At 37.7% G+C, this 27,891-nt stretch overlaps 1 protein-coding gene, 2 long non-coding RNA genes and 1 pseudogene across 5 annotated transcripts in view; all 4 read right to left on the reverse strand.

Annotated features, from left to right (window-relative positions):
* Positions 1–1,262: 1,262 nt before the first annotated feature.
* Positions 1,263–4,658, reverse strand: LOC148743609 (uncharacterized). Its single transcript, XM_088728150.1, has 2 exons — positions 3,720–4,658; positions 1,263–2,362 (listed from the first exon to the last, which is right to left on the reverse strand). Exons 1-2 carry the CDS (start codon positions 4,642–4,644, stop codon positions 1,611–1,613), a joined length of 1,677 nt encoding a protein of 558 aa, XP_088584276.1. The 5' UTR covers positions 4,645–4,658; the 3' UTR covers positions 1,263–1,610.
* A 1,290-nt stretch (positions 4,659–5,948) lies between these two features.
* On the reverse strand, positions 5,949–7,382 carry LOC148743610 (uncharacterized). The gene is made up of 2 exons (XR_015989835.1): positions 7,125–7,382; positions 5,949–6,341 (listed from the first exon to the last, which is right to left on the reverse strand). It is a non-coding gene; the product is annotated as an uncharacterized LOC148743610 (long non-coding RNA).
* Positions 7,383–11,565: 4,183 nt separating this feature from the next.
* On the reverse strand, positions 11,566–24,802 carry LOC148743611 (uncharacterized; annotated as a pseudogene). Its single transcript, XR_015989947.1, has 21 exons — positions 24,600–24,802; positions 24,415–24,468; positions 23,802–23,863; positions 23,525–23,589; positions 23,098–23,201; positions 22,227–22,312; positions 21,462–21,545; positions 21,059–21,217; positions 20,751–20,853; positions 19,999–20,056; positions 19,155–19,300; positions 18,962–19,065; positions 17,476–17,728; positions 16,522–16,582; positions 16,228–16,385; positions 15,201–15,369; positions 14,181–14,267; positions 13,882–13,949; positions 12,992–13,318; positions 12,592–12,667; positions 11,566–12,409 (listed from the first exon to the last, which is right to left on the reverse strand). The product of XR_015989947.1 is annotated as an uncharacterized LOC148743611 (transcript).
* Positions 24,803–25,744: 942 nt separating this feature from the next.
* LOC148743612 (uncharacterized) overlaps positions 25,745–27,891 on the reverse strand; it is a 2,433-nt gene continuing 286 nt past the window's right edge. Inside the window, exons 1-6 of one of the 2 annotated variants that reach the window (XR_015989946.1) lie at positions 27,422–27,891; positions 26,874–26,942; positions 26,487–26,514; positions 26,093–26,178; positions 25,903–25,986; positions 25,745–25,805 (exon numbers count right to left, since the gene is read on the reverse strand). The exon at positions 27,422–27,891 is cut by the window's right edge and continues 286 nt beyond it. This is a non-coding gene — a long non-coding RNA (uncharacterized LOC148743612). Of the gene's footprint in view, positions 25,806–25,902; positions 25,987–26,092; positions 26,179–26,486; positions 26,515–26,873 lie in introns of both variants that reach the window. The other variant, XR_015989945.1, reaches the window with a different exon arrangement.

A 27,891-nucleotide genomic window follows, 5' to 3' on the forward strand; every position in this document is an offset into this window, starting at 1 on the left:
TCACTAGCTATCACAGGCTATCACTGGCTATCACTAGTTATCCCTAGCTATCACTGACTATCACTGGCTATCACTGGCTATCACTAGCTATCACTAGCTATCACTGGCTATCACTAGCTATCACTAGCTATCACTGGCTATCACTTGCTATCACTGACTATCACTGGCTACCACTAGCTATCACTAGCTATCACAGGCTATCACTGGCTATCACTGGTTATCCCTAGCTATGACTGACTATCACTGGCTATCACTAGCTATCACTAGCTATCACTGGCTATCACTAGCTATCACTGGCTATCACTAGTTATCCCTAGCTATCACTGACTATCACTGGCTATCACTAGCTATCACTGGCTATCACTAGCTATCACTGACTATCACTAGCTATCACTGGCTATCACTAGCTATCACTGGCTATCACTGGCTATCACTGACTATCCCCAGCTATCACTGGCTATCACTAGTTATCCCTAGTTATCCTTAGCTATCACTGACTATCAGTGGCTATCACTAGCTATCACTGGCTATCACTAGCTATCACTGGCTATCGCCAGCTATCACTCGCTATCACTAGATTGTATTATTTTGTTACTTTCAACTTGTATTTTGCAGAAAGGTGTAATAACAGCGAAATTCAAACAGCTCTTCTCTTCAAAATGAAGCAGACTAAACCCGAAAGAAAAAATTGGAAAAGGAAAGATTAGAAGGTTATTCTTCCTTGGAAAAATTCAACACTTTTCTAGAAAATGAAAAAACAGAGGACGATAAACCATCGGCTTTTAATACCGGCCTCTCATTTACTCAAATAATTTTTCAATACCGCTTCGAGGCAGAAACATCTTCGTTTAATTAGTCTTTACTGGATGCTGGAATAAATTACAATTCAAGGCAATTGACTAAGTTTATTGCCATAGACTTAAGCTACAGTATCTGTTTTTTTAGTCAAGATATTTTTATTCAAAGAGCTTTTTGTTCCCTTTTTCTTTTTTGCTCAAATTCTTACAATCGTATACCTCTCAATGGATTTCCTGCCTGGAATTCTATTCTTCTTCAGCCATTCGTGGTTTCGGCAGATTCTACTTTTCAATTGTCGTTTTCTTAAGGCTATTGACTTGTTTTCTTTTTCCTTTCTCATTCCTATAGTGGTCAAATTTCGACTAAATCTAAGGGGCTTTTTTTGCTTATGATTTCTTTTATTATTAGCGCCCACAACTGAATGTAGTAAAGATCCCGGCATGAAAAAGCAAGGAAAAACTTCAAAATAATCAAGTATTCGAAATAATATGGTGGATATTGCAGCTGACTTTAGTAATTATTATTTAATTTAAATCATTGCTTATCATTGCGAGGGGTTCATTATTAAGATTATAAGTGAAGTGAACGTAGCCTACTTAAGTGATTAAAGATGAATTTAATATCTAAATAACAAAAATCTAAATGATCCAACTAAACTGCCTATATCCGAGTACAAAGGCCTCTAACGATAGCTCATAACCTGCAGCATCAACGATAATATTTTTTCTAAATGTGTAAGCGCGGAAGACCGGCTATGAAACCCCGCTAAATTTGTTGTAGAAACTGTAGCGGAAAATCAATCGAGCAGTGCATTAATCATGTTGTTCTGAATCGAGACGAGCGCAAACTAAATCTTTCTTTTTTTGCATGTGCGCTAACTTGGCATGTATCTGTGCATCTGTTCTAGACGACAAATTAAAAGGCTTTTGCCCTGAAATTCTTGAACTAACTACAAAATTGTATAATGAAGAGATATTTTCCGCAGATGTCTCAATATCTGTTAGATTTATAACTTTTATTACACTTGCTAACAGAACCGACTCATAATTTGTCCATGGTCCACGTATTTGGGGAGTTCCTGTCGAAGATAGAAATTCCGATCCCTCCAGCCTTTTATGGATTCCAGGTGATCTTTTTCTCTTCAACCCTGAAGGCTTCGAGGTAGGACGAGAACTGGCACCGTACTCATTTTCGCAACCCACACAAGAGCACGAAGAGGAACATCCCTGTCCGTGTCTCAGGCAAGGACACTTGGACTTGATTAATCCATCCCTGCAGGCTGCGAATTTTTTGACATCTTCTCTCTTCTTAGCCATACTTTCTCCACATCTACAGCTTAAGTGTCTATGTGGCATTTTACCGGCTGTATCTTCCCCATTGGTCCCTGGATCTTGGTTCAAATTACCACAGTTTTTGCAACTGCACCTTCTAGTACACGACATTCCTTTCCGCACACAAGGGCAGACCTTGCGTGCGGATGAAAGGCACGATGACTTGATTCCTCTCGCCAGATTTTTGCCACAGCAACAGCCTTTAATATTTTCTTTTACTGATATTTCAGAATCTGCAAGAAACAGGAATTAATTTTGTCAACAGCTTAACATTCATGATGAGTTTTAAGCTGTTGGATCAGCTTTTATTTTTTATAAATTCAGGTTGGCTATATGGTAAAGGGTTATACTTTATTCTGCGTAAAGCCGAGAAAATGGAAAAAATGAGAAATAATAAGTCATTTACATTAATTTCTAATGCATCATGTATTTTTATATGTGCATGATTGTTCTCAACAGTGCACGTCATCCACTATGCCTCGGCTAAAAGTGGAGAACGTCCGATGTACTCGCATAGCTAAAGGTAAACTCGCGGTCTGATTGGCTATCGATGAGAGGGTATTTAGGGTGGAATTGCACTTGTGCGTAAAGCGATATTGCTGACGTGAGTCGCGAGAAAAAATTATTGCGAACGTAGAAACAAAATTGCAACTCGTGTTACGAAAATTTCACCTTGTAAATGAATTGAAATTTAAATTTTAGAAAATTTGAGGAAACCATTCCTACTCAAAGTACGAGAAAACGCAAAGAATGAAAAAACAAAAGGGCAGAGACGAGGGAACAAAGCCCAACAACAGTTCATGCCGAGGAAACCAAACAAGCGTCGCGAAAGAACAACGAAAACTCACCGGTTTTCTGCAGATCTTGTTTTGATACCGGTACGCTTGAAATTTTCCTTTTGCTTAGGGATTTGAGCATCCAGTTGCTGATTGTTGGCGCCACATTTTGCAAAGTTGACTGGTAGCAGGCAACTCCAAGACATTAATTGAATGAAAGAACTTCTCTATAAAATCTCTTTCTTAAATAACTCCGTATTTTGTACTTTTAGTTTTTTTCGCCGATGATTGAGAAATGTGAGACACTTTTTTCTCCACGAGTTTGAAATAAAAGTGGTTTTCATTCTAAAAATATCTTGTTCCCTATTCGCTAGATCTTGATACCTGACTTTGAAAGGGTTTCCATTGTTTATGTACTGGCATGGCGCACAAAAATATGAAACGTCTTGTTTCGCCCAGTGATTTGATGACTTTAGCTATGCGATTCAAGAAAAACTCAATGCTTGACGAGTGAATTCCATGTTAAATTTTACTTGAAAAACCAATATCGCACTCATCACTTCGCGATTCGTGCGCTATAGGTTTCTCACGTGAAATTTAAGGTGAACTCACTCACCAGGCAGTGAAATTTTCTATAGTATTCCCCGAGTAATATTTCTTGTCGATGTGCATGCGCAAACTCTTACATGTTAAATCAATGAATGAAATTTTGACTGCATCGTCCAGTTTAAACGTTAATCAATAAGTACAAATCAATTTGGAATTGAATCTTACGTAATTTATTACCCGCAGTACTGACAGGCGGTGTACTCACTTTGCTTCTTTGTAGCATCGTAATGTCCGCAAGCTGTTGCATCAAATGCAAGGTATAATGGTGATGTGGCGATGAAACAGTCTGGGACGAAAGTTGTATAAGGAAAAGATGCCAATGATGTTATTACAACCACGGGAATTTGAAGCACATCTGCACAAACCCTTACAACAAGGTCACCGAGATTACCGCTAAACGTCCCACGTTCTCTAAAGAGTTCGGTTTCTTCGTTAAGTCTAGAAGGATCCACCCCTGCGAGAAATTGGTAATTTTCATTACTTTGTACTTGATCCACAAAAAGTTTTCTCAAGTTATAAGCATTTTCCTCCTCGCAGCCTCTTAGTAAACCCAGATCTTCAAGGTGCGCCGTAAGAGCAGGATTCTTATCGATGAATTCTGGAAGTCTTCGCAATTGCCTTACAATGCTGGTGAAAACACAATCACCATCTCCGGAAACGGGATCAATTGTAAGTCCAAACGAGGCAAGGTTTCTTGAAAGATTGAAGCGATGATTATTTGCATTTTCCATCCCTTGCTTATTTTCACTGGTCAATGAATTTTGTGTTATATTCTGCAGGAAGAGCGAATCAAAAAAATCTGCTGATCTGTCCTTGACAGTGTTACTAATTTTTTCAAGTAGGCTATAAAGTTGATTGGTGATGTTTAATATTCTCTTTGCTACAGCATCAGAAAGGAGATGACTTATATCATCCGCCATTAATATCAACTCGTCATCTTGCTGGAACCACGACACAGGCGAGACTTTTTCAGCGTTGATAGTTGCATTACTCTTCACTAAATCATTTAATAAATTGTCATCATTTGTTTTGGTGGTTTTATCATTAGCTGCCTGGTCGTTTTCTAGTGGAACATCTGGAACCACGCGATGATTTTTGACATGTTTTTCTCCTTTTCTTTTCGTGTTCATGTAATGAAAAAGAACTGTTAATATTGCAATTGTAAGTTCAGGACCAACAACGGATGTTCCACATAAGAGAGATCTGTTTAAACTTCGGTGAATTCTCTCGTTTCCCGCAGTCCCTGCGCCCGGCTCTATATCAGAGAGACAGTCATTATTAATGTGCCGTCTTAACTTCACTATTTCATTAGAAAGAGGTTCATAAATCTCGCTCGCTAAGAATGTTTTCCAGCGTTCGCAGAAGGTGTCCAGATTTTTGCTCATAACTGAAGCGTCTGGGGTTTTCATCTTACGTTCGTCTCCTAAATCCCCATCTTGTCTGAAAACCAGGGAGAATTCTTTGCAGAATGTCCTGGAAAATTCATTTCCTTTTGGTACCATATTGGTCACGCGTTGTATAGCGTGGAATAAATCAAGTTTGACTGGGACGTCTTCCATTATATCTTGGATTTGCTTTCTTGATTGACAACAATTGTCTACATGCACAGCCTTCAACTTTAACCTGTTCCGACTTTTTACATCTCGCAAAAGGTTTTTAACTTCTGAATAACCTGTGGATTTTGTCAGCCTCCAATCCACGATTTCTCTATTCTCATTTAACAAAAGTAAAAGAAAGCCGAATTGTTTAACATAGCGACCATCCGTGTCGCGATAACAGCCAATATTTTTTCCAACCTTAAACGTGTGATCTAAGGATAAGGAAGTTGCTTCGATCTTTTCCATTTCTTCCCGGTATAACAGCCTCGTTTCCTCGAAACGATCCAAGTATATTCTGATTAACTGGGAATCAGAGGGAAAAGAGAATATCAGGTCCTCGTAAAAAATGATGCTTTCTTTGTCATTGCGATTTTGAACACCTGAGGTTTGCTTTGATGATAAGTAAGAAAGAAAGCGTTTATTTCTTTCCGAAAACTTTCTGAAATTCAAGTTTGCTATGATTTCACTTATCTGTAAAAAGTTATTACCCTCCAAAACCAAAGTCTCCACTAAATTAATGATATCCATCGTGCAGCAAGACTTGTGATATTTCTTGAAGGGATAAAGGTTTGAAATAGAATCAGGTAGAAAATTCATAATTGCTGAAGATCCAGAGAGGTAAGAACACTGCTTGTCAAAACCTTTGTACGTGCATCTGTAATAACGTTGGACAAGGATGATGTTACCGCCCAAATCATAGACCATTCTCGGGTTCAGGCTTCCTTTGTAAGATAATATCAGTCACGATTATGGCTGTAGTTAGATCGAAGTGGCCGGTTGGAAAATATGGACTGGAATCTGGACTGGAATCTGGACTGGACTGGACTGGACTTCACTCTTTTTGTAAAATATAAAATTTAATCGAAATTGGGTATCATTTATCTGTATGAATAAATAAAATCATGAAACAAAAAACCAAGATTTGACTGCCAAAATTCAGTTTTACCCTACATGTTCTATAGACCTACTATAATACTATTTCTTTCGTTGTAAGCTCTTGAATTTTTTCCATCATTTTGATGAATTCTGCCTTAACATCTTTAAGCAAATGGTGGTAGGCCTCCGTCGGTCAAGGTCGAACATGGGTATGGCATCCTAATTGTGTGCTTGGCTGGAGCATCGGCGACTATGAATGTGAAGACCAATGCGTGAATGGCCTTCACAATACGTGAATACAAATCCTTCCAATATAATTAATAGGAAAAATAAGTTTATGCAAGGGTAAAAGCCTGCAAGACAAAGAAATTGAAGTCTGCAAAGTTTTTCAAAAGATAATTTACCTTAATCGAATTTGATCTCACTGTATCAATTTCTTTTCCTCTTACAATCCGTGTAAAATCCTCTTAGAGAGTTAAAAATTGTAATTTTAATGCAAATGATCGTCAATCAAGTTTCAGTTAAATCAAAACGGCAGGCCTAACGCGAGTGCAGTTCTCTAAAAATCACCGCATGGAAACTTTGTTGAATATATTGCCAAAAAGAAGAAAAATAAATGATAATAATAATAATAATAATAATAATAATAAAAGAAATCATAAGCAAAAAAAGCCCCTTAGATTTAGTCGAAATTTGACCACTATAGGAATGAGAAAGGAAAAAGAAAACAAGTCAATAGCCTTAAAAAAACGACAATTGAAAAGTAGAATCTGCCGAAACCACGAATGGCTGAAGAAGAATAGAATTCCAGGCAGGAAATACATTGAGAGGTATACGATTGTAAGAATTCGAGCAAAAAAGAAAAAGGGAACAAAAAGCTCTTTGAATAAAAATATCTTGACTAAAAAAACAGATACTGTAGCTTAAGTCTATGGCAATAAACTTAGTCAATTGCCTTGAATTGTAATTTATTCCAGCATCCAGTAAAGACTAATTAAACGAAGATGTTTCTGCCTCGAAGCGGTATTGAAAAATTATTTGAGTAAATGAGAGGCCGGTATTAAAAGCCGATGGTTTATCGTCCTCTGTTTTTTCATTTTCTAGAAAAGTGTTGAATTTTTCCAAGGAAGAATAACCTTCTAATCTTTCCTTTTCCAATTTTTTCTTTCGGGTTTAGTCTGCTTCATTTTGAAGAGAAGAGCTGTTTGAATTTCGCTGTTATTACACCTTTCTGCAAAATACAAGTTGAAAGTAACAAAATAATACAATCTAGTGATAGCGAGTGATAGCTGGCGATAGCCAGTGATAGCTAGTGATAGCCAGTGATAGCTAGTGATAGCCACTGATAGTCAGTGATAGCTAAGGATAACTAGGGATAACTAGTGATAGCCAGTGATAGCTGGGGATAGTCAGTGATAGCCAGTGATAGCCAGTGATAGCCAGTGATAGCTAGTGATAGCCAGTGATAGCTGGTGATAGCCAGTGATAGCTAGTGATAGTCAGAGATAGCCAGTGATAGCCAGTGATAGCTAGTGATAGCCAGTGATAGTCAGTGATAGCTAGGGATAGTCAGCGATAGCCAGTGATAGCCAGTGATAGCTAGTGATAGCAAGTGATAGCTAGTGATAGCTGGTGATAGCCAGTGATAGCTAGTGATAGTCAGTGATAGCCAGTGATAGCTAGTGATAGCCAGTGATAGCTAGTGATAGCTAGTGATAGCCAGTGATAGTCAGTCATAGCTAGGGATAACTAGTGATAGCCAGTGATAGCTAGGGATAGTCAGTGATAGCCAGTGATAGCCAGTGATAGCTAGTGATAGCAAGTGATAGCTAGTGATAGCTGGTGATAGCCAGTGATAGCTAGTGATAGTCAGTGATAGCCAGTGATAGCTAGTGATAGCCAGTGATAGCTAGTGATAGCTAGTAATAGTCGGTGATAGCTACTGATAGTCAGTGATAGCCAGTGATAGTAAGTGATAGCTAGGGATAACTAGTGATAGCCAGTGATAGCCTGTGATAGCTAGTGATAGCCAGTGATAGCTAGTGATAGCTAGTGATAGCCAGTGATAGTCAGTCATAGCTAGGGATAAGTAGTGATAGCCAGTGATAGCCTGTGATAGCTAGTGATAGCTAGTGGTAGCCAGTGATAGCCAGTGATAGCAAGTGATAGCTAGAGATAGGTAGTGATAGGTAGTGATAGCCAGTGATAGCCAGTGATAGCTAGTGATAGCTAGTGATAGCTAGTGATAGCTAGTGATAGCTAGGGATAACTAGTGATAGCCAGTGATAGCCTGTGATAGCTAGTGACAGCTAGTGGTAGCCAGTGATAGCAAGTGATAGCCTGTGATAGCCAGTGATAGCTAGTGATAGCTAGTAATAGTCGGTGATAGCTAGTGATAGTCAGTGATAGCCAGTGATAGTAAGTGATAGCTAGGGATAACTAGTGATAGCCAGTGATAGCCTGTGATAGCTAATGATAGCTGGTAGTAGCCAGTGATAGCCAGTGATAACCGGTGATAGCAAGTGATAGCCTGTGATAGCCAGTGATAGCTAGTGATAACCAGTGATAGCCAGTGATAGCTAGTGATAGCCAGTGATAGCCTGTGATAGCCAGTGATAGCTAGTGATAGCCAGTGATAGCCAGTGATAGCTAGTGATAGCCAGTGATAGCCTGTGATAACCAGTGATAGCTAGTGATGGCCAGTGATAGCCAGTGATAGCCTGTGATAGCCTGTGATACCTAGTGATTGCTAGTGATAGCCAGTGATAGCCAGTGATAGCTAGTGATGGCCAGTGATAGCTTGTGATAGCTAGTGATAGCTAGTGATAGCTAGTGATAGCTAGTGATAGCTAGTGATAGCTCGTGATAACCGGTGATAGCCAGTGATAGCTAGTGATAGCCAGTGATAGCCTGTGATAGCCAGTGATAGCTTATGATATCCAGTGATAGCCAGTGATAGCCAGTGATAGCTAGTGATAGCCAGTGATAGCCAGGGATAGCCAGTGATAGCTAGTGATAGCCAGTGATAGCCAGTGATAGCTAGTGATAGCCAGTGATAGTCTGTGATAGCCAGTGATAGCTAGTGATGGCCAGTGATAGCCGGTGATAGCCGGCGATAGCCTGTGATAGCCTGTGATAGGTAGTGATTGCTAGTGATAGCCAGTGATAGCCAGTGATAGCCAATGATAGCCAGTGATAGCCTGTGATAGCCAGTGATAGCTTGTGATATCCAGTGATAGCCAGTGATAGCCTGTGATAGCCAGTGATAGCTAGTGATAGCCAGTGATAGCCAGTGATAGCCAGTGATAGCTAGTGATGGCCAGTGATAGCTTGTGATAGCTAGAGATAGCTAGTGATAGCCAGTGATAGCTAGTGATAGCTAGTGATAGCTCGTGATAACCGGTGATAGCCAGTGATAGCCAGTGATAGCTAGTGATAGCCAGTGATAGCCTGTGATAGCCAGTGATAGCTTATGATATCCAGTGATAGCCAGTGATAGCCTGTGATAGCCAGTGATAGCTAGTGATAGCCAGTGATAGCCAGTGATAGCTAGTGATAGCCAGTGATAGCCAGTGATAGCTAGTGATAGCCAGTGATAGTCTGTGATAGCCAGTGATAGCTAGTGATGGCCAGTGATAGCCGGTGATAGCCGGCGATAGCCTGTTATAGCCTGTGATAGGTAGTGATTGCTAGTGATAGCCAGTGATAGCCAGTGATAGCCTGTGATAGCCAGTGATAGCTAGTGATAGCCAGTGATAGCCAGTGATAGCTAGTGATGGCCAGTGATTGCTTGTGATAGCTAGTGATAGCTAGTGATAGCTAGTGATAGCCAGTGATAGCTAGTGATAGCCAGTGATAGCTCGTGATAACCAGTGATAGCCAGTGATAGCCAGTGATAGCTCGTGATATCCAATGATAGCCAGTGATAGCCTGTGATAGCCTGTGATAGCCTGTGATAGCTTGTGGTAGTCAATGTTAGTACATTAACAGCGGGTAGAAGAGTTATCTAGGACATATCATGTTGTATACATGAAGTCTATAATACATAGTATTAATAGGTATTAGTTATTGGGACCTGTTATGGGCCTTACATGGACGCTTTACCCGCAAGAAAGTAGCAAGAAAGTCGCAGCTAAGTCGCAAGAAAGTAGCAAGTCGCAGACAAGTCGCGAGAAAGTAGCAAGAAAGTAGCAGCTAAGTCGCAAGAAAGTAGCAGCTAAGTCGCAAGAAAGTAGCAAGTCGCAGACAAGTTGCAAGAAAGTAGCAAGAAAGTCGCAGATAAGTCGCAAGAAAGTAGCAAGAAAGTAGCAGCTAAGTCGCAAGAAAGTAGCAAGTCGCAGACAAGTCGCAAGAAAGTAGCAAGAAAGTCGCAGCTAAGTCGCAAGAAAGTAGCAAGAAAGTCGCAGCTAAGTCGCAAGAAGGTAGCAAGAAAGTCGCAGCTAAGTCGCAAGGAAGTAGCAAGAACGTCGCAGCTAAGTCGCAAGAAAGTAGCAAGAAAGTCGCAGCTAGGTCGCAAGAAAGTCGCAGCTAAGTCGCAAGAAAGTAGCAAGAAAGTCGCAGCTAAGTCGCAAGAAAGTAGCAGCTAAGTCGCAAGAAAGTAGCAGCTAAGTCGCAAGTGAAAAAAAAGAGAGAGGAAAGTGTATGTCCCTTTGAAGCCACCGTAGGTTGCCACCATATTTTGAAAATGTTCGATTTTTGGCTACATTTCCTCTTAATCCCAAGGCCCTCGAAGCAGATTTTCAATTGGGGGGGCTAATGCGAACGCTTTAGCGTGAGCCACCAGGTAGGGGAGCCGGGGTCATGCTCCCCCGGAAAAATTTGAAATTAAAGTCTTCTGAAATGGCTAGAAATGGATCTAAAACTGCCAAAAGTGCATCTGTTCACTTGAGACCAATATTTGTTTGCCCTGGAATGGAGGTTTCCCTAAAGAGAGTTCTCTCTGCAAATTTTTTCTCTAGCTGTGTGCTTAACAGATTTCTTCCTCTCTTTGTACTTCTGTAAAGTTTTCCTGTAGAGGATCCGATGCATTGAGCTCTGTTGCTGACATTTTTACCCACCAAGGAAAGTGTGTTTATATTTAATCTTATTTGAGTTCCCAGTTCTCAACTGAAAGTAGGAGATCAAGGTGCAATATACAACAGAGAGGACAATGATATGCACGATAAATGATCATGAGATTCTTAACGCAATGAAAAAGATGGTTTTCATGAAGATGTCTTTTAGATAGTTTATATAAACAGATATACATGTATGTTTGCCTTTAGAATTGTGTTGATGCTTTTTATATGCTTAAGTTTGACAAAAAAGTGGCAGCTATAATGGGCCCATTTAGTTGTGTAAAGCTTTGTGTTCGCCACTGTGAAAGGTTATGTTTTGCGATCTGAAGTAAAAAATAAATATTTTAATCACCACAAAAAGTTTGCACCAGCAGGGATTTTTTTCTAGATGTAAAATTAATACATAATGCACCCTTAACCCTTTATTTCCCAAGATTCCTTTAAACTAGTAATTCTCTCTACTTTCCTCTGCATAGATCCTGATGATGTCAGTTTGGAGAATTCAGTGTTGGATCAACTATTTATCCCCCAACTGATATTTTCCTTTATTCTCATCACTTCTTGATACTGTATTTATTTGATATTGTAAGGAGAAATTCTCTCCCAGTTACTCGTAAGAATTAAAGGGTTAAAATAACAACCATTTAATTTTGTACTTGAAAATAATTTTGTTTTTATAGAGAATAATTCTGTTCTGCTTGGCTTTGGCCAAAGATTAATCATATAAAAATAATAAATAGTTCTGCAATGATATCTCTGACTGGTAGTTAAAGTAATAATAATTCTCTAGGGGTGACAATGGTCCCAAGTTATACATGTGTTAAAAAGTTATATGTGTTAAAATTCAATCATGATGCTCTTGGCATAGTGATGTAAAAATAAAAAAATGCATGAAAATGAATCAAATGTTGTGATGTAATTGTCAGTAATACGTATCACCTAAAAAAATTGGTGAGCTGTTTTTGCCCTTGAAGAAATGGAATCTTTTTTCTTTTGGACAATGTTTTTCCACTAGTTTTGCGTTTTGTGCTCTTTTGCACAGTGATGTCCTTCTCAAGGAGCATGCGTTTGGGTGGTGGTTTTGCTACATATTTAATGGTTTTGTTGCCAGTTGAGATGCCAGTTGAGATGTTCTCTTTGTCATACATAGTTTCTGTTAAAGTTCTTTTCTTGGTGTGACATTTGGATGTATCCTCAACGTAAGATTTATTGCCACATTCCTTACGAGATGTTAAAGTATCATTGCTTATGGCAGCACTCATCAGGTCTCTTTTGTTAGCTGAACTTAGTCCTATCAGAATGTTGAAGGCAGGTTTGGCCCAGCTCATATCGCCACACACTTTTCTATAGCTTTCAAATGGTGTCTACAAGAAAAAGGAAAAAATTAATATAAGCTTTTCTAAGATGCACCTTGAGGAAACATAACATATAATTTGCTAGTGCATTAATTAAGATAACCCTCTTTGAACAAAATAATAAAATAAAAAGTGTCTTTACTTAGATTTCACCTTGATTAAATTCACTGGACGGTTTACTAGTATCTTACCTTTTCAGGTTTGTGTTTTGGTGGCTGATCCTTGTGTGGTGTGACAGCTCCTTCTGAAGACTCCGAATCAGGTGTTCTAGCAAGAAAAAATTAATCATGTCACTTAAAACTTCTCTTAGGACAATAAAAATTTACTTAGAATTGTACCTCACAGGCAAAACTGGGGCTGCATACAACTTGCCAAGGTTTTCTTGATGCAGAAATTACTACCTACTGATTTATTCTGTTAAAGTGGAGAGACAAATTGTCTCTCCACTTGGTGCCAGGAAAATTTCTTGCTAGGAAGACGAGAGAGTGACAACATCTGCACCAGTGCCAGCTGGTCTACTACTAAGCTAGCTTAGAGCTTGCCATGCCATGTCTAAAAGTCCCAGAGTTTTTCAATACTGTTCCACCTTACCTGAACTGACTAAGTGTAGATCGTAATTTTGATTTTCCACGAGGTATTTCTGGTGTCATCAGAGCACACCTCAAGTCCCTTGTTTCATATTCTTGGAGACAACTTTTCTAGTCATGCTCATCTAATACAGCCTGAATCAGGAAATACACATTCATTCCTGCCATGGATGACTTTGCTTGGCCACCATCACATATTTTGCAGCTTAGTTGTTCCACCTTTTCTTTCAGAGATTCCACAGTTTTGGCAATACTTTCATTTGTAAAAACCTTTTCTTTGGATTTAATAATGCTCACTTTGAGCATGTTCATGATTCTTAAGACAGCAGTTCTGAAAGATAAGCAGACAACTTATTTTCACAGGGTTTATCCAAACATGCCAATCACTTTGGACAGTCTCACCACTCAGTCAATTAACTGTATTTAATATTTTTACTGCAGTACTGTGACAATCCTTTTAACTGGTTAGACTCCTTTGTGCATGCTTTTCTTTCGGAAGTACCCCATCCAATGAAAGGTGCTCAACAAAATAATAGGATTTTTCCCATGATTAGCTTGTAAAACAACCTTAATCTGACTGGGATTCATCCAAGATTTAGTCAAGGGGCCGGTTCGTTGATTCTCCAAGGGCATGCTCCCCCAGGAGATTTTGAAAATTAGGTCTTCGGAAACATGATTTCCAGCATTTTGAGGGACAATTTAGGGGGTTGGACTGAACCACCCAAACCACCCCTGGGTCCGCCTCAGAATCTAGATGCAACAGTTTTCTAATTTTTATCACTGAGAGTTTGGTGGAAGAAAAAAAATTGATCTTGGTTTTAAAACCTTCCTTTGCAGAAATGATCATGTTCTTAAATTAAAATAGTGTACAATATGTATCTACAGCTATCTTACTTTGCATCTGCTGTTTCTTCACAGACAGTTTGTAACTTTTGGAAAAAGGTCACAAACTCTCCAAGACCCTGTAAGAAAAAAATTGTTGAAAACCACAGATGAAGGAAGTTATTAAACATTAGCCATGAGTATGGGACAGAAAAGTCTACACCAACTGGGCTGCAAAGAACTCTTTGGCTTAGTAAAGATTCTCTCTTGTGGTAAAATGACCTGACACCTACTAACAGCTGAAATATATTTATAAAAATTCTATTTGGTACACTAAAGGGAATAATAAATTTTGATATACTGATATATACCTTAGTTAATGGAAGAAGTGGGTTGTCATCAATTGGTGCATAACTCTTTCCACCCAATCGTATTGTCAGAATAAACGAGACAGCTGTCTGTTGGCATGGGAAGGAAAGAAAACTAGAGAAAACTGTGTAATATTATCCTCCAACTGCTAAGGATAATGATGAGAAAAAAAATTGTTTTTTCACCACTGGATCAGACTATATACATTTTAGAATACAGCTCAATCCTATCTCACAGTTGTTTATCAAGGAGCCAATCTATTGAGAAGCAAGGCAGGATCAGCCACAGATAGGAGGTATACATTGTCACAGCAACTTCTTGGAATGAGGAAATTGGTTTAGGAAGTATCTAAGAACTCCAGTAATATGGATTGAAAGATTACAGCTTTTGCTTTGTTACCTGTCCTCAATGATGACATAAACTGATGATGATGAATGCAATGATATACATGCATGCAAGAATATCAACATCATGATTTAAATGCTTGAAAAATAACTGAGCTGCCACCTCTTGTTTCACCCTCCAGACTCTTTCAACACGCCAGAATTGCTTCTCAAACACCAAGGGATAATTTTCCAAATGAATTGAAAATTTTGACTCTTACAATTGCAACACTCTTAGTCTAATAGTGATTGATTACACTCTTTGAAAACACTTTGCTAATGTATAGCCCACACCCCATTTAACTTATGTGTCTATTTAAAAGTGGCTTAGCCAGAAATATTTTACACATGTGTGGTCTTCACAGCAACTTTTTTGATAACTGTCATTTGCTGATAGCAGTTCATAATTGCAGAATTTTCATGATAATATTCACTGTAAAAAAAATTGCAGAGGTTTCATCCAAGTTTTTAGCAAGGGGGCAACTGGTTTTCACAGGCAGGCAAAACTCTTTAGACTTAACTTCTTTATAAGATAAACTTTCCTCTATATGGTCAAATCAGGTGGGCAAAAACTTCCTTAAAACCAGTCAATTTGCTCAGTGCCCAGTCCTTAATGAAACACCTGAAATTGAGTGGTACCTGAAACATAGGCATCTTTTTTTCCCCCTGCAACTTTCCTCAATACTGTAAATTGTTTATGAGCCAAGTCCCTGCGAGGGATATGGATGGCCTGAGACAAAGCTAGTTCATCTCTCTAATTCACTAGAAGCCTGAGGTAACTCGATAAACTTTCAGCAATTAATTGATCCTGTTTTCAAAACAACATGTACAAGATTAACAAATCAACAGATCACTTGTTAAGTCAAGACCATGCCTAACTTACCCTGCGAGCAGAGCCTTTTTAACCTGTCCTTGAATCGATTAAAAAGAAGAAAAGAAGAAGAAAAGTAGAAAAGGCTCTGCTCACAGGGTAAGTTAGGCATGGTCTTGACTTAACAAGTGATCTGTTGATTTATTTATCTAACATATATGTTCCTTTACTCCTGTTTTTCTTTTTTTAAAATACTAGATTACCCCGGGGGGATGAAGATTTCCCTGATAACACCAGTTTCTTTGATCATTTAACACAAATCTCTGTTTTAATCATGGTTAAAAAACACAGAAGCATTTTACTAAGTTTTCTCAGAAAACTTTCCTCATTAGCAGACAATACACAGTGATTAACATAATTTTCACAGTGGCCAAAATTGAGACCATGGCATTCCAACAATTGGTAATTAATTATAGTGATTTCATTTTTTCATTGAATTATCCACATTTTATATGCTAGAGGTTAAATTATACTCACTTAGTAGTTCATAACTTATATTTTGCCAATGCTGAAAACGACCCAAACTTACACACCCACTGGCCACTCCCACCCCTGCAGCTTCTGTGGACACCAATACCACTCCATGATTGGGCAACATAGCCACAAGAGAAGCTGCAGAGCCTGACAGCGACTCTTTTAATCTCTCTTACCTCTTTTTCCCCACTTATTTCAACCTCAAAACCACTCTACTAGACCATTCCCATTGATGCAAAGGACCAAACAAATATGAATTTTCTGAAGCCAGTGAAGGGATTCTCTGAATTTCAGAGCTAGTTTCTCGATGTTTAAAATTACCTGCGTGAACGATTTTTGTGAAAATGAATAAGAAAGAGGAGGATTGGGGTTCCTGTGCTCTGGAGATTGTTTTAGTACCAGGTCATCAAGCACATCTACTGGCACATCTTGCTCCAGGAACGTATCAACTGTTTTCTCAGATAGTGAGTATTGACCATCTGTGTTCACAGAAGAATTAGAAAGATATGTGAAAAGGAGCAATGTAAAAAAAGTTGCAAGTTTAGACAATAGTTAATACTTGTGCTGTAAAGTTCGTGATATGATGAAACTCAATTGATTTTAAGAATGACCTACCTTCTCTCTCTGTGGAGCAGAGCACTGTTCTGTTTCCAACCATCAACTGAAGAATTTGTTGCTGGAAGAAATGTTTCATGCAATGTTTGAATTAACAAATTAATGAATTAACCATTTCATTCTTGAAGTTTACAGTACCACTTTTAATTAGCTAAATTACATGACTGAAGGACAACTTTAGTCAGTGTCTATACTAACAAAAGTCACCACTACTAATCCTTTACACCTGCATATTCTCCATACTGTTCTCTATACATTTCCTAAGGTGCTTACAAGGAGAATTTTTTTAACAATAAAGATGGTGATCATTCCCTCTATTCTCACGACCTTAACGTGTGATTCAGGGTGATACTGTAAGGAGAAATTAGATGGTAATCACATGTAAGGGTCAAATTAAAGGGTTAGGGATTATTTCATACCGAAAGCATTTCATAAATATGTTTTCTACTATAATTAATGATTATCATTGTTCATTCGTTCATTCATTCATTTTAGTTTGCCATTACCAATAAAAAAATTAACCGAATACAAAATTTATGATACATCAAAGATAAAATGAACTATTCTAACTAAATTAACTTCAAAATGAAAGGAACTGAAGAGCTAGGTAACAACAAGGAAGCTGATTAGAAGCTGCATGGGGGCTTACTAAGTATAGGCTTCCTTATTTAACTAGAGGATAAACCATACAAATCAAAGGTGCTGAATGAAAATTTAGATTAAGTTGAAAAGAAAAAGAAAGAAAAAAAAAAAAAACAGAAAAGGTGTGTATATAGCTTAACAAAGAATATATTTATAAACTAAAAGTTCAAAGAAGAATTTTTTAAAGCCTTTGATAAACAAGCTGATGCTTTCAGAGTATTGAATTTCCCGACTTAGCGTGTTGATAAACTTAAAACCTTGATGTTGACCTTATAATGTTTGTAACCTCTAGACAGCTCTTTAATTTCTCACCTCTAGCTGTGTCTTTGGCTTTCCAGTGACAAAACACTGTTGCGAAATTTGAACCATGTCTTTGTGATTAAACATGTTTTGACTCTGTGAAGGACATCAGCAAAGTCCACAGCATTGCAATGTAACAAAAACGTGCTATAAGGAGTGCATAACCTAGAAATTGAATTTTTTTCTTCATCCATTGACAACTTATAATTCATGACTGCTTTATGGGCTTCAAGTACATCATGTAATTTCACTGTAAACTCCCCGGCTTCCTTAAAGAAAAAAGATAGAGCCATTATCAATATTTCTGTCAACAAATCATCATCATATCGATCTTTTAAGACTGACCGGATGGTTACAAAAGCTTGGTGCCACTTACACTGACCGCCTCCCAGTTAGCTCAATGGATAGAGCGCTGGACAGTTGTGTGGGAGGTCGAGGGTTCAAGCCACGGCCGGACCAACACTCAAGGTCTTAAAATAATTGAGAAGAATTATGCTTCCCCTCTATAACATCAAGAAGTGGTTAGATATTCTAGTCTTCTCAGATAGGGACAAATAAAATTAATGGAGGTCCCATCTCCCGCAGGAGGGGTAGGAGATGCACGAGATTACTGTGTGATGGATGTCCTTCCCCGGGGTGGGATGGGTGGGTTGGGTTTAGGTGGATGAACCTAGTAGGGGACTACGTGTCCTATTGTTCTTCCACCTCTACAATGTACAAATCTTTTGAAACACAGAATTGTCTTTTATTTTATTTTATCAACTGAGTAAATCGTGTATGAACTCTTCTGAACAAAATCAAAGCCTAAATATCTTAAAAACTTTAACTCTCAAGATCTGAAGGTTAATTCTCCCCTCTTGCTGCTGCATATTTCCTTGTAAATTTTGTGCGTGAAGACCTAAACACTGCAAATATGAAGTGAGCTTAAGCTTACTGCAAATTGGTTAACACCAAACTTTGTTGATTTTATCTTCTAGCTGCTGGTATCTTAACTAATTCTTCACACATTCACAATTTACGACAATTTTTCTCCATCAAAACGCTTACAAAGTACAAACAATAATTGGGCCAGCACGTGTTGCCCACAATCAAAAAAACTTTCCAAAGAAAGCCAGATCGCAGGTTACGTCAAGGGCACCAAAAATTCATACCATGAGGTTGCTCTAAGGAGCCTTTGATTTTTTCATGTTACATATTATGGTAATTGTCTAGTACCTCCATCCAGAAACCTACTTGTTATCATAAAGTAAATATGATGGAGAAATGTAAGACTGAGTTTCATGCTCATTTGAATTAATTCAAAGTCAATTGCAATTGTTCAAACATTAACCATTCCATTTCCAATATCTAGTTTTAGTAATTCTCTTTACTGCCTGCCATACAGTTCTTATTATGTTACTACTGATAATTTAGTTGTGGATCAACTAACATTCCCCTGCTTTTCTGCTTGATAGTATTGATATTGTAGGGAAAAATTCTGTCTTAGTTGGTTACTCACCATGGGTATTAAAGATGGAGTGGATTATCAACATTGACATTGAATGTAACTGGTTTCACTTGTTCTGTATGACAAGTCCCAAACAAATCAACAAACAATGGATCCTGAAAAAATCAGATGAATACAAATTTTTTTTAGGAAGATTACAGTTTAAACTACCAGAAAATATTACCAGTTTAATACTAACACTGACCTGGTTTTGCACAAGACAAGTTAGTCTCCTGTAGTAATTGGATTTGTTGGAGAAAAGCGTACAATTATGCCCTGGGAACCCTTGCCAGGTAACAGACCACAAGTTGATTCCAGCTTGAAGACACTTTGACTACAATCAATCATGAACTAACAAAAGCAAAAATTATTACATAAGAACAAACAATTAAGTGTTTAAGCTAAAGGTTTATCTGTTGATATCAAGTTATTATCTAAAACAATTTCTTTTCCATAACACTGCCATTCTGAAGAATATGACACCAATCGGAAAACGAGACCTGTAGTTTAGCTGTAAATTATAATTATAAGTAGCCCTATAGCGATCTCCCTCCAATGGACTTAGCCAGAGGGGAAAAACAGGTTGGAGGGAAAAACCATCTAACAAAAGACATGAGCTGATTTTTTTTGCATTCTGAAGGTGGAAGCATCTGTTAAACTTTGTAAACATGGGAATTTCTTAAGATAAGTGACCTTTATCCATAGCAATTATGCTTACATAATAAGCACCAGATAGATTACCAGATTTTCAAAAGATTTCAAAGGCAACAGGGACTCAGTGAATATTTTTTTGGTTATTTTTGCTCATAATTAACTAATTATCAAATTGGACTTGATCTTTTTTCTCTAGTACTAGTCTTATGGTGATGTCATTCCCTTATCATGGAACTTGTTAATCTCCCAGATATCATAGAAAACACTAAGTTAAACATGATTTAGTGCTCAAAGGAGCTGACCTTGCACCAAGGGAAAATGAAGTAATGTTCCTGAAGGAGATAACCAATTTCTTTTGGAAGTAACTGAACAATTACACCAAAACATTTATTTACCTTTCATGAATAATTGTTAAATAAAGAGAGTAAATCCAGAAGTGTTTGACCTGAAAAGCTGCAGGAACATCTGAATTGTTAACAACCTTGAAACTTTTAGCTGAAAACTTGCTAACATCAAAGCAAACGGATTTTTTATACTTTTAAGTCCTTGAAATTTCTTTACTTTTTCCTTAGAATTGTCCATATATTTAAGTAGTTCCTTTTTAGTTCCTGGCAGGTCCACACCAGCCTTTGGGTTGCCACATACCGACCTGCCTTAACAAAAATTATATGTATGTATGTATGTATGTCAGAGTCAAGACCAACTTCAGGCCCTAAAGAACAGATTGAAATTAAGAAAAACTTGAACATTTTTCAACAGGAACTTCCTTGATTAGAGAGCAAGTGCGGTTCACAATGTCCATGATTGATGTGAGATTACTGTTGACTGAAGAAAGAGTGGAGGGGTACTCAGGTCTATGACACTGGGCTCTCAGAACCTCAACCCCATTATAAACAATTCTGTGGCCAATTAGAGACTCCATTACTTTTAGGCAAATGTAATTTTTGCCATCTCAACTTTTTTCTATGCATGGACTACCTTATAAAGCCTTTCAAGTCACCCTAAAATAAATTAAACACATCCTTATGATAAACATCAAATGATGACATTTCTCTGAATATATAATTTATTTAATCATTTTATACTAGTCTTCTGAGTTTATGAGCTGTTAGAGCCTATAAAAGCACAAACATATCACTACCTTTACCTATTCCAGTGCATTTTATAACTGAACAATTGGTAGCTCCAAGAGCTATAACTTCCAGATAATCCACTGAGTATAAACCAGGATTCTGAGGAGTAAATGATACCTGAAATAAAAGAATACGAACAAAATACATCTTAAATAAAGATCACATACCAGTGAGCAGTTGTCAAAAGAATTAATAAACACAAGTGCAGATACAAGAAGAATATACAGAGAAATATTCAGTTCACAAATATTGCAAACAGAGAACAATCCAATCGAGTCCCTTCAGTTGGTAATACATAGATTCACATGCAACAAATAATTACCTTAAAAAATGAATGGTTGCATTATAATTAAATTAACTTGTGATAGGAAAATGACAATCCTTACTGTTGCTGGGCATCTGCCTGCAATCCTTTGACAGTGAGTTTTGTCTTAATCACCTATTTTTCTTCTTTACTAGAGTTAAAGCTGATGGTGTGAGCCTATAATGTAAGATAATAAGGAATTATTTACAACACAGGGCTTATGACAGTGTAACAATTAATTCTATCAAATATGTAAAACCTGATTGAAGATATAATTTATGAGAATAACTGACGTGTATATAAGACCAGTATACCATCAAAAATGTTTTGTTTTACTAGAGACCCTGTAACAATTTACAGGGGATCCTAAACGACAATTAACAATTTAGAAAAAAATTTGCAGTACACTTAAAATGCCCACCTGAGTTTCATTGGGTAGAATGATTCCTTTAGAGGGATCAATGCTAAGACTTTTTAAGTGAGGTCCAGGGTTTTCCATGCAAACCTGATGGGTAAAATAAGGTTTGTTGACATTACAATTACATTATATTACAGTACTGCATCAATCAATTCAAAGCTTCAGCATCTCTGCCCCTTTCCCCCCCCCAACCCCTGACATTTGAACTTTTGATAACTGGTTTCTTCAAATTCCTGAGAAGGGAAAAAAAAAAGAGTTCAAATGTGCCCATTTTTTTCTCAAGAAAAAAACAGTGACCATGGCTTTCTACACATTGGCCAAGCTATAAAACCTAGTGAAGTATTTACCTTAAATACATTGATATTTAAGGATATAACACTTGTATTCTGCTGGAGAGACTGGACACATCTCTACAAATTTCCCACCCACCCCAGTCATGCAAGGTTCAACCCGCTACCGCTTCCGCTTCCATTCAGATGATGGTTATTCTGTAGGGAGGGAGGGGACATTGAAGTTTTGAATTGATCGTCACATATCAGTAATCATTAATATTCTTATGGATAAGGATGTATAAGGATAATTTATTTTATGTCAGGTACACAGGGAGTGGTTGCTGGTTGCCCAGATCTCCTGAGCCAGGGGTTCATGATAAAAGGGACTGACATTACTAGATTCCTCATTCTAGGAAAAATGATAAATTTTAATTGATGGGGAAAGGGAAGGTGGCCTTAGTTTGACACTTAGGAAGGTTGAGAACATTGAACACACCTCAGTGCAATCCTGGAAGCGTTCTTGACCTCAAACAGCCTTGTTGATGCTGTACCTAAACAGGTTGGTTTGAAATGAACAGTTCCCTGTAAAACCCCAAAAATTTACAATCAGATATAACAAATCACCTGGTTTTCCACTTAACATGAACTTTTTACTCTTATTAAAACAACAGAGATACTTAAATTAAGATTGATTTCAAAGCAGTAACTAATGGATTGGTAAATCTTAGTCAAAATATAACAAGGAGCTGTTCATAATTGATAACCATGCCATTATGGATTCAAATCAAAGAGTAATGGTTCAATCGAAAATGTCCTAAGATTACAACCTGATTATTGAGTTTTAGAGATGGAATCTCTGCTGATCCAACAAGGCTTATTTCCCAAACAAAGTTGTAAAGTACTCAGTACAAAGTTTCATATATCACATGTTACAAAATAAATGTCACTTGCTAGACAAAAATTGCATTTGATTGTATGTATTGCTGTGTCATAAGCCATGTATTTTTGTTTGCAAAAGCCTGCAAATTCAAAATAAGCAGTGTGGTATGATTGCCACACACTAAACTACTGACTAACCTCACTTGCTCTAAAGCGCCACACCAGGAATTATTGGCCCGCTGTTATTTTTGTACACACTTTGCTGGGCTCGGCTGTACTGTCACAACCTCAGGTGAATCTTTCCCAGTACAGCCCTTATGCTTGATTGGTAAGAAGTTATTATTTAATTTAATTTTTGCTAAGGTTCCCATTTCCATTGGTTTCTTACAGACTGCTATAACTTATTTCTCCTCTAGTTTCAACCATACTTGTTCCAGACCCAAGGTAGAAAAATAAAGATAAAATCTTACAATTTGTTTTGTAACTACCTTAACAGATTGTCATCAAATGCAAAATGGATCGGATTCTGCCCATTGCTGGTCAACAGCAGTGTTCTGTAGGACATGCCATCCACAGTAGTGGCTGGAAAGACCTAAACATTCCAAAAAAGGAACAAGTTACTAATCATATGCTTTGTCAACTAACAGAATACAATCATACTGGCACCACCTAGTAATACATTATGGTGGACTAAAACTGTTTCTATCCATTAGTTTAGGAACAGCATTATTCTAACAAGGGTAGTGTAGTGAAGCATTTGTCCCATTTACACAAGCAAAATGTTTTCTTAAAATTAGGTTGACCTGAATAATCAGTTTGAGAATCTTCAATGGGGAAAACATATCAAACCATGCTTGAAAAAACAGCTTTAATGTCTGTTTTAGCTTTGGTGTGAATGGCTAAATTATCACTTACCAGCTGTTGTACATCCCATTGACTTCTGGGGATAAATGATTCAGTCCGCATTGCAAATGTGAGTCCTAAAAATAAAATCCAATCAATTTTTTTCGGTGAAACAAGGAACTTGGATTCATTGATGTTTCATCAATGAAAATTCTAGATGTAACATCAAAACACTTAAGCTATTAACAGAATATGGAAACAAAAACAGAACTAAAGCCCTGTATTGTTGAATCTAACCATAAACAGAGTTCAGTTCAAATTACTTATTAAAGTTAATTTCAGCACAAACCTGTAGCACTGAGCGAAAGACACCAGGGAGGACACTTCAACCAGTCGATAATCTCTCATACTCTGTTCCAAAATACAAATAATATTATAATAACTATTGGTGTGACTCAATATCAAGGGCATACTTCACCTGATAGGCAGAGAATTAAACGTCAAAAAACATCTTAATGACACTATCAGAACTCTCAAGTTAATTGCCTGACAAAGAATAAGATTTTTTACCACAATTCCTAGCCTCTGATTGTGACACCATGGGTGTCCCCTTCTCGACAGAAGCGGAGGGAGGGGGGTGTGTATTTAAGGGAATAATCCCCTGGAAAATTGCAATAAAAAGTAATAGCAAGGACATGCATTTCTTCATTCTGAGTGATAACTTCCATTGCTGAAGTGTGAAGTGTTTGAAGCAAGTACAAAGGAAACAAGGAGTAAGTTCTATTTATCAAATGAAAATCAGTTATATGGGTACTGAACTAGAACTGCAGTTTGCTATCTCAAAATCAACAATTTGAATCAGAAACCTTGATTTCATGACAAATAAATAAATGGTTGTTATGAGCTTGGAAAAAATTTAGGCTTCTTAACAGGTACACCAGCACAGGAAATAAATCCCTCACCTTATAAAATGTATAACACTCCAGGTCAGCACTAAAAACCTGATTAGCAGCATTCTATTAAAAAAATAAATTAGAATTACAAATTGAACTGTAAACAGAATCAGACAGTAAAGGCAAAAATGAACCAAGTCCAAGTGAATGAAAGAAGCATAGACAGTGTTTACTGACAGTATCAAATAACTTACTGGTCTAAATGTCACTCGGAATGATGCAGTCTTTAGAGGGAGGATGTCTGCTTCATCTGGGGAAACAGAAAATATTCCTTGTTGTGTCTATCAGACAAAAAGGAGCAAAATATAACACAAGAAGAAATCACAATGTAACATTTATTTGCAATTTAAATTATGCGGTAAATGGTTTGAACCCGGGGGTAACATGTGAAGGTGTAGTCTGATCGTCTGGGTGAGTGTAGTCCTGAGAAGGACTGTTGTCGGTGGCAGTGACTGACGTTTCGACAACCTGTGCGGAAGTCATCATCAGAGTCAAGTGAATGATTGTTGTCAGTAGAATGTTTTTATTCCAGTTCGTGTGAAATGATCGGTTGGTTTTGCCGTGATGTTATTGGCTGTAAGACTCAAGTGACGTAAGTCGGTCGTGATTGGTCTGTTTCGGTCTGTCGGTAAAGTTAGGTTGTTCTTTTTCGGTCGTTTGTGATGTTTATGTCGTGAATGAGTCGTTTGTATGGGGCGGGTAGTTGTTGACATCTGTTTAGGGGAGTCTGTTCTAAGTTAGTAAACCAGCTTACTAGACTGACTGAACACAGACGGGCGACGAGGAAAGGTGATGTCAGCAATCACATTGCTGAACACTATCGACTTACCAACCACAACATTGACTGGGACTCTGCGCAATGCCTAACCTACAGCACTGACTATTTTCAACGACTGACTCTGGAAAGCTGGTTTACTAACTTAGAACAGACTCCCCTAAACAGATGTCAACAACTACCCGCCCCATACAAACGACTCATTCACGACATAAACATCACAAACGACCGAAAAAGAACAACCTAACTTTACCGACAGACCGAAACAGACCAATCACGACCGACTTACGTCACTTGAGTCTTACAGCCAATAACATCACGGCAAAACCAACCGATCATTTCACACGAACTGGAATAAAAACATTCTACTGACAACAGTCATTCACTTGACTCTGATGATGACTTCCGCACAGGTTGTCGAAACGTCAGTCACTGCCACCGACAACAGTCCTTCTCAGGACTACACTCACCCGGACGATCAGACCACACCTTCACAATTTAAATTATAGGTCTCAAACTAGAGATGGGCAAACAACAATTGTTAATGACGTAAAAAGTACAAGTTTTCACCTTTCATCCACATGCACGTGATTTTTCCCTTTGTATGATTTGTGATGTTTACTGTCTGTATAAAGTAAACACAGAAAACAGAATAAACAATTGAGCTCTGATTCACAGTGGACTAAACCAAAGGAATTAAACCCTTTTTTGAAACCATTTACCTTCTGCTCCACAGCCTTAGGATCCAGCATCTGCCCAAAGTCTGCCTGGAGAACATCCAAACCGACACGAGGGACAATGGTGGTCTGCAAATCATGAATTCAAAATAGTGATCACATTAGAATCAAACTTCATGCATTAAATTTAAATGAAGGAAGAATAGGGACCTTAACAAACAAACTAGTAACTTACAGTTTCTCCAACTGAGGCATGACAAAGAACTCTTCCATTGGTGACAGTTCATGAGCTGATGGCAGCAATTCTCCAGAAGAAGTACTCTGCTCAAAGAGAGGAATCAACACAACTTATGTTGTTAATTATTCCTTACTTTCTGAAGATAAACCTCAAAATTAAAGGGATGATATAACTGGTAACAAGTAACACTCTACTAATCCCATGCTGCTGCATCTTTTCTCTTAACTGGAATTTCATTCTCAACCACAGTTTGTGTACATAATCAACGTTTTAAGATTTTATTTACAAAGCAATAAAATATTATGTTTTAACTCTTTAACCCCTTAGATAGAGTAACTGGTTTCTAATTTAAATAAGATATAGAAGGCGTAAGAATAAAGGAAATAATCACCAAATTAAGAAGGTCCTGATTGTCAATACTGTAAATAAAGTACAGAAGAATGCAGAGAATACCAAAATTAATTTTGGGGTGCAAAGGGTTAAATGGCGTTAACCTACAACTATCAGAGTACAAACCTCCAGTGCTATGCTATTAAAGCTCCTTTGTCATCAAGTTGAAGTTTGTTTGTTCTCAGATCTTCATTAAGTTGCTATAATAAATTCATGAACATATTGAGTAGTAAGGTTATTTGATATGTTAGATGTACAATCATATAGACTTTGTTGTGGGCTGCTCTAGAGCAAAAGCATATTGAAATAACTTTAATTCGTATAATTATTCATCATTTTAATCGAACGTAATCTACAGATCTCTTTTAGTGGGAACACCACCACTTACCTCAGATTTTTGAGAATCCACATCTAACATGAGTGTGATACCTGTCCAGATGTTTCTTCTGCAAAACAGCTGGTAAACAGATAAATTTACGGTTCATCATTTTAACCTCATGGTATGACATAAGTCATGCTATGGGTTTAGGGTTTGGAGGAAAATTTCAATTACAAATCACTCACTCACTCACTTTGTTATACATTAATTAATGCATTAAACCTGGATTAAACACTTTTTCTTCCCCTCTCCAATAAGTTTACCTGTTCAAAGTCACGGTGTATGTATATTTGGGGGGTGGTACAAAGCCAAGAGTATGCCGAACTACTTGGACAGATTCAAAATGGCATCCTGTCCCTTGAAGGGTGATGGTTTTTTTTATTCCAAACTTGATCAAAACATACCTTTGTGGAGCCAAAAATGGAAAGGAAATATGCTACAGAATACCCGACTGCAAAGAAATGGGTGTCTGAGTCTTAAAAGTGACAATAACATGAACAATTCGTGCGAGAAGACCTAAACACTTCTACACACTTAATTTACAAGATTTAAATTACCTGAGTGAGTAAACTTTTCTGCATCATTCAGCTTACACTTCACTGTTAGAATAATCTAAAAGTAGGCTGCCATAAGTCTACAACATGAGCATCAAAGACAGAACGAATGATTCAACAATCCGTATGCACTCTGCCACTGGCTGGGCTCTTGTGCGTAGCATCTTGTGTTGTCAGTAAAAAAATATTCTTGACACAAACTCTAGTTACACCTACCTAATTTTATAAAGTTATTCTTAAGGAAAATGTTCCTGAAAATGAAAACGATTGTAGTACTATGAAATGCAAGTATCTATAGCATAGTATCTAGAGCATTGTATTGCGCCGTTTGGCTGCATAAAATTTGGCTCCTCAGTTTTGGCTCCTCAGGTTTTTCTATACCAGTAAAAGAGCCAGTGTGGGCAGAGTTTTTCTTCAAGTGCCTTGGTCTGATCTTCTCTCACCTGATCTGTCATGTGAACTTAAGCTTAGAA

This window comes from Stylophora pistillata, chromosome 1, assembly GCF_964205215.1.
Source record: "Stylophora pistillata chromosome 1, jaStyPist1.2, whole genome shotgun sequence".
In the NCBI taxonomy this organism is placed as follows: domain Eukaryota; kingdom Metazoa; phylum Cnidaria; class Anthozoa; order Scleractinia; family Pocilloporidae; genus Stylophora; species Stylophora pistillata.

Bases quoted from the DNA above. Each gene is read 5' to 3' on its own strand.
- LOC148743609 (XM_088728150.1), bottom strand. From the start codon at position 4,644: ATGAACACGAAAAGAAAAGGAGAAAAACATGTCAAAAATCATCGCGTG. The intron at 2,363-3,719 runs GTGAGTACACCG...TGTTTCTTGCAG, and splicing joins CGATGCTACAAAGAAGCAAA to ATTCTGAAATATCAGTAAAA.